The 10074-nt window shown below is 47.3% G+C and overlaps 1 protein-coding gene across 4 annotated transcripts in view; it reads left to right on the top strand.

Annotated features, from left to right (window-relative positions):
• Window positions 1-7426, top strand: part of ENTREP1 (endosomal transmembrane epsin interactor 1) — a 111019-nt gene extending 103593 nt beyond the window's left edge. For all 4 annotated transcript variants that reach the window (XM_086415451.1, XM_086415452.1, XM_086415449.1 and 1 more), the window contains 3 exons: window positions 265-417; window positions 2647-2939; window positions 6561-7426. In XM_086415451.1, the coding sequence (XP_086271577.1) occupies window positions 265-417; window positions 2647-2939; window positions 6561-6764 (650 nt within the window). In that variant the 3' untranslated portion in view covers window positions 6765-7426. The remainder of the gene's footprint in view (window positions 1-264; window positions 418-2646; window positions 2940-6560) is intronic.
• The last annotated feature ends 2648 nt before the right edge of the window (window positions 7427-10074 follow it).

A 10074-nucleotide genomic window follows, 5' to 3' on the forward strand; every position in this document is an offset into this window, starting at 1 on the left:
GTCATTTGGGTATGGCTTGTTTTTCTGCTCTTGGTTCTAAAGTTTTTTGTTTGTTTGTTTTAGGTGTGGAAGGGTAGTTTGGGGAGGCAGCATTTCCCATAGTGCTGCCAAATAAAAATGTTCTGGGCCCACCGCCTAAGTAAATATCATTAACTGGACTACCCTTATCCTAGCAGGTTGGGGCTCACAGGTGTTTCCTGCCCAACATTTTGAAGGCTCTAGCTGGTGAAATAATCTGTTTCTTCTCTTAAAAAAAAAAATCAGGTGGGGATATTCCTGCCACACCTGGAGAAGAAAGTGCATCCATACCAACTCCCAACACAAACCAGCTGTGTCCGGCGAGGAGCTGGAGAGCCCTCCGACCCCTGAGGACAAGATCCAAGAGTGATCCTGTGCTACATCATTCTGCAGAGAGAGGTGATGCCATCCCCCAGGCTCTCCGCAGGGCACTGTGCGTACTTGCCCACAGGTGCTGAGTGGCTCTGGCTGCCCAAGGCTCTATAGTTCAAGACAAAGCTTGGAGGGGGGCTAAGAGGTCTTGGCAAAATAGCAAATTCTGCATGCATCTTAGGGATAGATATCTACCACATCTTTCCTGGCTGGTAGGAATTTTTCTTGTCAAGTCAGTATCAAGCATTGGGTTGCATGTGATACCGTGTTGGTGCCACATGAAGAAGGCAGTGAAATGTAGGTCTGATTCCTTAGATGCTCAAAGTCTCGTGGGAACTAAGATTCTCTCTCCAGGAAAAAGTCAAACGGGTGTTATTTTCCCCCCTTCTTCTATAATTTGACACTAATTATCTTTTTATTGTGTATGAATAGATTGAATTATTTAAATCTGACCTTGCTCTAAGAACTTTGGATAGAGTGAAAGTCACACTCCATCTCTCTCCCTTTCTGTTTTCAGTTTGTGTATAGATGGTATTTGAAAAATTTTTAATTTTAATAATCAGAAATTTTTAAAAACTTGAATTAATCTTGAATCTTCTTTTCTAAATATATGACTACCTGAACATCTCTAAATACTTCTTCATTGTAGAAAATTATTTTAAAAAATAAGGAAAAAAAGGAAGAAAATGAAAATCTTCTGTAATCCCAGTAACAGAGGCTTCTTTCGGTGACCTGTGCTCTCTTCAAGCTCTGTGCAAATACTGCTTTGAAACCCTCTGGCTCTGCTCTGCCCTGGGCCCCATGTCACCCCTAGTTGGGTTCCGTCCCTCTGACAGCCTGTGTTATTTGCCACAGCTCTGAACTGACCATGTGGGAGCCAGAGAGAATGCTCCTCTTGTCTCTCCAGTGGCTTCTGAGCGGGGAGGAGGCCTGCCTGGGACTGAGCACCCTCTGCCCCTCAGCAGACCCCGGCAGCTCCCCAGACCCGTCTTCACCTTGGGGTCCTCTGCCCATCTGGCAAGCTGAGGACTTGAGATGGCCACCTGCAGTTTCCACAGGAGCTCGGCTGTCTGCACAGCTTAGTCTGCACGTCTTTCTAGAACCTGCTCCCCCTCTGCAGCACTGCAGGGGTGAGGACGACACGTGTTTACCTGTTGGAGTCTCTGCGGTGGACGGGACCGGGTTGCCTTTGAGTGACAGCGCAGTGCCTGACTGTCTTGCTCACACATGAGTGTCTCTAGCAAGTGGTCCCAGAAGACTCCTGCCCTCTGTGTTGTGCGCATGGCAGCCAAGGAAGGTGCCATCCCCTGCTTAGAGCTCCTCACACCTTTCTCCAGAGGAAAAGGAATGCGCCCCTGCCTCTACCTGTTCTCCCAGCCCCTGCCTCCTTTCTTCCTTCAGTATCTAAATTGCTGCACATCAGACCCTCATAGACTGAAAATCTCCAGTGTCGCGCACACTGAAGGCTGCTGGCTGGCTTATGAACACGTGGAGACCAGGCCTGACTTCGTTGCCCCCACCTGCCGGTGCAGTAATGTCCTGCCAGTCCTTGTACCCTTGCCGAAGCAGGCAGTTGTGGACATTAGAGCCCGTGGTGGATTTCCCAGGCCTGCTGTGGACTTCCAGGATGACGTGTGCTGATCTGGATTTCTGCACTAGATTTGTCTTTCTGTAACAGTCAGCCATCGCACCACCGCCAGCCATGCTGTGATGTTGATACTGTAAGTCAGGACAGTGCTCCCCAGGATGTTTAGGACAAAGGTACAGTCAGTGTGAGCAGAGCGTTCCATTCATCCCACAAGTCTCATCTCTCCTCGGTCCCTCTCTTTCAGTGGCTTCTTCATCCTACCCTGTGGAATGTTCTTCCTTTGGTCAACCATGTTTTTTCTGCCTGTGCAAACCATCCCCATGTATTGGTCATCACCCCATGAAACCTTTGTTCCATTATGATATGCATTCTGGATGCTCTTCTCTATCAGCTATGTTTACCCTGATGGTTACCTTTTTATGTGGCATAATAAAATATTTGGGGGACATGTCCTGTTGAAGTTACACTTCAGGGAATAATCTCATGTCACAGTCGTGGGGTTTTTCTTTCTTTCCTCTTCCTTCTGCAAGAGGAAAAGCAAGACATGCATGACTGCTGGCACCTGTCACATGCTTTCCACATGGAGTTTCATGATCTGTGCTGTTTCAGGTACAGATGTGTTCACAGGACTTGGCCAACAGGAACATGTTATTTGTCTCTGTCCACAGCCGTCCCTGTGCTCAGCTGTGAGGCTGCGACTCAGACTGAGGGAAGACTGGACTTGGCTGCAGTGACCTTAAGGAGAAGGTTGAGATCCCGAGCTTCAAGATGCAGACCAAGGTCTTTGATAGATTACAAGTCTTACATGGACACTAAGCTGCTGGTGGCGAGGTTCCTGGAGCAGTCCTCCTGCACCATGACCCCGGACATCCATGAACTTGTAGAAAACATCAAATCTGTTCTGAAGTCTGATGAGGAGCACATGGAGGAAGCTATCACGAGTGCCGGTTTTCTAGAACAGGTAGTTTTATTATTGGTATCAGGTATAAGTCAGACAACTTGTTTCCATAGTAGCTGAAGCAGCTTCTCTGGTTTCCTGCCCAAGGTACAGGAAATCCATGGTCACCATTTCAAGGAAAATGGGCTGTATTAAGGGGTTAGGAGGTCTGGGGAGGGAGAGGAAGAAGCGGACCTGCTTTCTTTTCTGGAGTGGTGACTTTTCCACAACCTTCTTGGCCCAAGAGAAGAGAAAACGATTTTCCTGGAAAATGGAAGCATGCCTGGAAAAAAAGAAAGGGAGCAGCCTAGGATGAGAGCAAGGGCTCTGTGGAGTGCAGAGTATGATCAACATTCCATTTCCTAAGTTGAAAGTTTCCTTTGATCTGGCATGTTTTTTCAGCCCTTTGACAATAATGGAAATACGTGAATTTTAATACTGACAAGATGATGGGGGCTGGTCACAGTTCCCATGAAATGTTTGGCGAGATTACCTAAACTGATAGACTTAAAGGAATAAGCACCTTTTCCTTTGCAGGGATCAAAACACATAGCAATCCCCAAACACGTTGCAGGTGAAAAGATAAAACTGGACCTGTAAATATCCCACTTGGGTGTCCAGTTTCTCATCTGGAAGGTGAAGGGTTGGGGTGGGTGGTCTATACACCCGCATTTTTGAGTGAATGGGATTTGCCCCTGATGAGAAGTCAGAATGGTCACAACTTCCCTCACTTGTCTCTTTCAAAAGCAGTGTTTGCCTTTGGACATTTGCTCTGTCCTCTGTGTCTGGGGTGGCCATTGGAGACCTCAATGAATAGTGGCTCATAGGTGTTACTTGGCTGTACCTGGGGGTGTTACATGCCCATCAGATACTTCTTTTTTATAGAATTTTATTTATTTCTTTTTGGCTGTGCTAGGTCTTTGCTGTGTGTGGGCTTTCTCTGGTTGCATCAGAGGGGGCTGTTCTCTAGTTGTCGTGCTCGGGCATCTCACTGCGGAGGCTTCTGTTGTTGGGGAGTGTGCATTCTAGGTCTCATGGGCCTAGTAGTTGGCACGTGGGCTTCTGTGGTTGTGCTTCCTGGGCTCTAGAGCACAGGCTCAAGAGTTGTGGTGCACTGGCTTAGTTGCTCCAGGGCATGTGAGATCCTCCTGGATCTGAGATTGAGCCCGTTTCTCCTGCATTGGCAGGCAGAGTCTTTACCACTGAGCCACCAGGGAAGCCCCCAGATACTTCTTGAGTTGAGTTGGCCTGATTCTCAGGGTCATTGCCAGCTACTGTTTCCCTGGGTGTGTTTTTGAGGCAGAGTGAACAAATCCCCATCTTGCTTTCTTCTCTGTTCCTTTTCCCACCCACTGGCCTCTTTTTACTGAAGTCAAATTCTGTGCCGTCTGTCAGGGAACGTGGGGAGTTGGAGAGCAGCTGTGTGAAGAGGAACATGAACCATGGACTCTTGTTTGCTTTCTAGAAAAATGGTCAACCAGTGGTCCTAGGTCAGTTCCAGCTGGTTGCCTGTGTAGAAGAGAGATTTCTGTGTGCATGTTCCTGGTCTACTCCAGATGCCACTCCCTGCCCCCTTCCTTGTGTTCAGCCCCAGTTGCCTGATAAACAGAAGCAAGTGTTCTCCAGCTGGTTGCCTGTGTAGAAGAGAGATTTCTGTGTGCATGTTCCTGGTCTACTCCAGATGCCACTCCCTGCCCCCTTCCTTGTGTTCAGCCCCAGTTGCCTGATAAACAGAAGCAAGTGTTCAGAGCTGCCAAGTTCTGGTGAGGTGAGAGCTAGAGCGTCTGTGGAGCTGTTGGTCTGGACCTTCTGCAAAGTCTTGCTTGATGGAAGATGGCTTTGAGGAGAAAGAACAGACACTGATAGCTTTTTTGATAGATTTTACTAATAGCTCAGCAGGTGCTATCACTATGAATGTTTGCTAGGTCTTTCTGCATAGACTGGGTCAAAGTTCAGGTACAAGGTTATTGTAATAGACTTTGTGCCACCTGCCGGGGCTTCCAGAACGGAACCCCAGTAGTCAGGTGTCATAAGGCCACACCACTCCTCGGAGAGAAGGATGCAGGGACAAGGGGAAGGGAGCTTTTATTTCTGACTCTGCTCAGCTTTGCACATTTTCTCCTTCTCTAGTATTACTGAAACATGTTATTTTTTAAAGATTTTTTTTTTTTTGATGTGGATCATTTTTAAAGTCTTTGCTGAATTTGTTACAGTATTGCTTCTGTCGTTTATATTCTGCTTTTTTTGGCAAGGAGGTATGTGAGATCTTAGCTCCCTGACCAGAGATGAACCTGCACCCCCCACATTGGAACGTGAAATCTTAACCACTGGACCACCAGAAAGTCCCTGGAATGTGTTTTTATATATCCATTTACATTTTTACCAATATCCAAACCACTTGTTCTAACTTAGCATGTAATAATAGTAGACAACCATGTAATAATAGTAGACATCTATGAATGTTAGAATTTTCTTCTTAGTCAGGAAACAGCTATAGAGACAAATATAATAATAGAGTATTGGAAAAATTTAATGTCCCATATTTTGGGGGAATTAAACTTTTAATGACCTTAGAATCTCTAAATGGTGCAAACTAAATGACAAATCATCCTGATGATTGTTTTGTGATATTAGATGGTAATAAAGCACTTGATTTTTCTCCAAGGTGCTTACAGCAATATGTCATATAGACATGACTGTGTAATTTTAAAAATTTGACGGTTCTCCCCTTATTAGTCTCAACTGGATCAGAGATTGCCCATTTTTGCCTTTTTATGTTATATTTAGAAGTGATGTGTGTGCTACCTTGCAAAATAGATCTAGCAGTAGAAACACTCTTAAGAGTTATTAATAAATGGTTCTAGTTTTTAGGAGATTTATCATGTTTTTTATTGAAGTGTTATCAGATCAATTAGAAACACATTGGTTTAAGTTGACATAAACTTAACCAGACCAGTGGTTATAAAATTTGCAGGTTTAGCAGCATCACCTTGTGATACACTTTTAATGATACAGATGCCCACACCCGTTCCAGACTCCCCTGTCAGAACTGCTGTGGGAGGAGCAGGGATTCTATGTTTCTGACAAGCTCCCCTCCTCTCCAGTGATGTGCAGACCCAGTGAGAATCACAGGGAAATTGGAACAAAAGGCGATAAGAAGAATGTTAAATATAAAGTAGATATAGACTTATGCAGTAGATAAGTCAATAAGTGTGGCAGGCCTACTGGGGAAATAATAGAAAATTGGGGGAATTTCTTAGGAACTTCAGAAAAGAAGCAGTATGTTAAAAGACTCTTTGGAATTTCAAGTGGGTTCCACTTTGGGAAAACACCCTTTTCTCTTCCCCAAGGCAACTAAAATCATGTCCAACTCTTTGGGACACCATGGACTAATATAGCCCACTAGGCTTCTCTGTCTATGGGACTTCCAGGCAAGAATACTGGAGTGGGTTGGTTGCCATTTTCTTCTCCAGGGGATCTTCCCAATCCAGAGATCAAACCTGCATCTCCTGCTTGGCAGGCAGATTCTTTACCACTGAGGCCCCTACCCCAAACTGAACATAACCTTGGTGGATATTGGAGGCAGGTCTGAGGACCACATCAGGTTAAGTTTAACCTCTTGTCACCCTGTTTATTCTCCTAAAGATCATGGCCCCGATGCAGCCCAGCACTGCCAGGGCCCTGGTGCTGCCCTCGCGGAAACAGCCCGGCCTGCTGCACCTGCGGAGCTGCGGAGATCTGAGCACCTTCGTCCCCGCGGGGAGGCCCCTGGCTGAGAGGAGGCCCCGGCGAGCTGAGGCCGAGAGGCCGCACAGCCTCATCGGCGTCATCCGAGAGACTGTCCTGTGAGGCTGCAGGGCCGGGGCTCCTGAGGAGCAGGAAGACAGGTGGGCCCTGGAAGGCAGGGAGCCTCTTCAGGGGACGGGTTCCCTGTCTGTTTCCTGACTGGGAGTTAGGGTGCCCTTCCGGCTTCTCCTCAGAAAGAGGGGGGCACTCCGGAGAACATTTATTCCTGCTCCTGGGCTCCCGGGTTCTCCTTTCTGCTGGCTGCAGGCCCTTGATGGAGGAATGACGAGTTCTTCTGGCCCGTTTATCTTTTGGATACACCAAGTGGGAGACTGAATGAAGCCCAAAGCTCCTCTGCCTGGTCCGCCCGGCTGTGGGCAGCAGCGGCTCAGGATTTGGTGCCTGCGGTGCCCCTCACGATTCTCTTCTGCACTGAGCTCTTGCCTTCTCTGGAAGGGCACATGTGCTGGCTGCTATGTACTTGCTGCCAAGTGAGAGTGGAGCTGGCCCAGAAGCAGGGTGATGGACCCCGATATTCTGTGATCGTCAAGCCTCGTGTTAGATCACTTTCAAATCCCATTCTCTTAGGGAAAACAGGAAACTTGTTTGGTGACAAATTTTGATGAAAGAAATTTGGGAGAGAATTCTTGTTGATTCCATTTATTCATGCTTGCAAAACTAGAGATAGCTAAGGCAGAACTGAGAATAAAAATGTTTACCTTGGACCTCCAGGCTCACTGTGTAATATTTGTTTATGTATAGGTGGCCAGGCCTTATCTTTATGATGGGTTTGGGACTTGGAGCAGTCAGGTGGGTAGGCCTGGGCAGGCCACCAAACCAGCTTAATCTCAAAAGCACCCAAGCTCCTTGGATAACAATGCTTCCTTCATCCATTCAGCCAGTGCTGGGCTTCATGGAGCTGCCTTCCCCTGGGGCCGTGAGCAAGAAATCAGTAAGGTGATTATAGGTTGAGGATTAGTGCCAAGAAGGAAGGAGGGCATTAGAGAGGGCTTCTTTGAGGAATGACATTTGAGCTGGACTTGACTTTGAGGGTCACGGAAGAGTGTTAGGTGCAGGGAACAGCCAGTGGAAGGACCCCCAGTGCTAGAGACCATGGTGACTGCAGCCCATAGCGAGGGGAGAGGCAAGAAGAACTTCAGGCTGGATTTTTTGCTAACAGTGAGATATGATGGAAGAGTTTGCAGCAGAAGAGTACAGATTTAGTTATATTTCAGATGATCACCATGCCACGTGGAGACTAGTTTAGGGCAAGATATGGAATAAGGTGGCAGTGAGGAGCTAAACACAGAGGCTATGCACTGAGGCTGGCTGACCTTTCTGGGCACCGCCTGGGCCCTGGGTACTGTGCTGGGGGCTTTACAGTCTCATGTCACCCTTACAGCAGCCTAAGAGATGGAAGCTGTGATTGTCCCCGTTTTACAGATGAGGAAAATGAGGTTCAGTAATTCAGAAGTTAAGTGCTAGAGATGCCACCCAAGCCAATCATCTCTAAGAAGCACTCCGTTCCTCGACCTCCCAAATAGGAGCAGTCTGCCATTTCATGTTTCTGTGAGAGAGTGGTTGCTGAGACTTCTAGCCTGGTTTGTGAAAGTACAGACTCCCTCTGTTCCAAGCCAACAAACCAGGCCAGAGTGGAAACTGGGATGAGGTCATGGGACTGAGTTAAAAAGAGGGAAGAGACTGGAGGCATGGAGCTGGGGTGGAAAGTGGGCAAGAGAAGAGGGAGAGATGGGGGGCTGTAGCCAGGGTGGGATCTGGCCTACTCTCCTGGGGCGGGCTGTGTTTATAGAGGAGGTTTATAGGGGCTTCCCAGAATGACGGTTTCTCCCTTCTCATCTGCCTGTGCCCAGGCACTGAATTCCCCATGCAAGTGAGCAGTCTTTCCTGGAAGCCCTCGCTGTCAGCATCATAGCTGGGGCTTGGTCCACTTCTCTGGGGCAACCCCTGCCCTCTTTGAGGGTCTCCACTGTGGTACAAGCCCCCGCTCAAGCTCGCCATCACCATAAACTGCCTGTGTAGCCCTGTCTGGTTGTTCTCCTTTACTGCTGTTTATTTTCCCCAACCTGTGGCTCCAGATGAGGTCCACATGCTCTCAGTCACTCTCAGTCACCAATTTGCTGCTCCCACTCCATGGCTGGGGAGAGAAGGACCGCCTTGGCCCTCTCGGCCGTGGCTGGCCTTTCTCACCTTTCTAGGCTTACGGGAGAGCATCCCTTTCCATCTCCCTTCTGAAGTCCTTCCCACTCACTTCCACCTGCCACTGTGGACCTCACCATGTACCTCGAAGGCTCCACGAAGGTAGGTGGGGGCTTCAGGTGTGGGCAGTGTCTGCCTATAGCCTTCAGGGAACAGTCACAAGGTGGTCCCAGCCATCCGAAGAAAAGGAAGGAGAAACAACCAGAAAAGGAAAGGGGCATCATCTGATGAGCCTCAGGAGGAAGTGAAGACCTGCCTCAGCTTTGGAGAGTTGACCCGCAGCCTGAGGTCTGTCCCATGTATTTCCAGGATCTGAAGGTATTAGGGAACTCAGATAGCTGACTTCGGCCTTGCTTCTCAGGCTTTAAGGAATATGAAAGTAAAAAAATGTATATTACAATATATATTTGCCCTGGGAGGGAACTTAGAGGCCATGCAATTCATCTCCCTGTGAGGTTGCTGGGTGTGATATACTTTCAAAAATTATTTATTTTTAATTTAAAAAATTTTAATACTTGATGAAAAGAGCCAGACACAACTGAGCAACTAATACTTTCACTTTCTTTTTCATAGTTGATTTAAACTATTGATTTCAGGTATATGGCAAAGTGATTCAGTTATACACACACACACACACACACCCACACACACACACACGAACTTCTCAGGCGGCGCTAGTGATGAAGAACCCACTTGCCAATGCAGGAGATGTAAGAGATGCGGTATCAATCCCTGGGTCAGAAAGAACCCCTGGAGAAGGAAATGGCAACCCACTCCAGTATTCTTGCCTGGAGAATCCCATGGACAGAGGAGCCTGGCAGGCTACAGTCCATGGGGTTGCAAAGAGTCAGACACGACTGAAATGACTTAGCACACATACATGTATATATATTCTTTTTCAGATCCTTTTCTCTTATAGGTTATTATAAAGTAGTATAGTTCCCTGTAATATACTTTGAAGTATAGCAGCATTAACAATGTGATATTCATGTGCGTGCGTAATTGAATGTACCAGGGAAGGCAGCCCTTTTGCACTTAGAGTACCTTAAGAATCCAGTCCAGACGTGGTAACAAAACATCTCAAAAGTAGTTATCAAAATTATACCAGCAATTGATTAATTGGCACGAGGGGTCTTTTCACTGGTGAAATAAATGA

This window comes from Bos grunniens, chromosome 8 (genome assembly GCF_055505025.1).
Source record: "Bos grunniens cultivar Pamir isolate PY7600 chromosome 8, Bosgru_T2T1.0, whole genome shotgun sequence".
Taxonomy (NCBI): domain Eukaryota; kingdom Metazoa; phylum Chordata; class Mammalia; order Artiodactyla; family Bovidae; genus Bos; species Bos grunniens.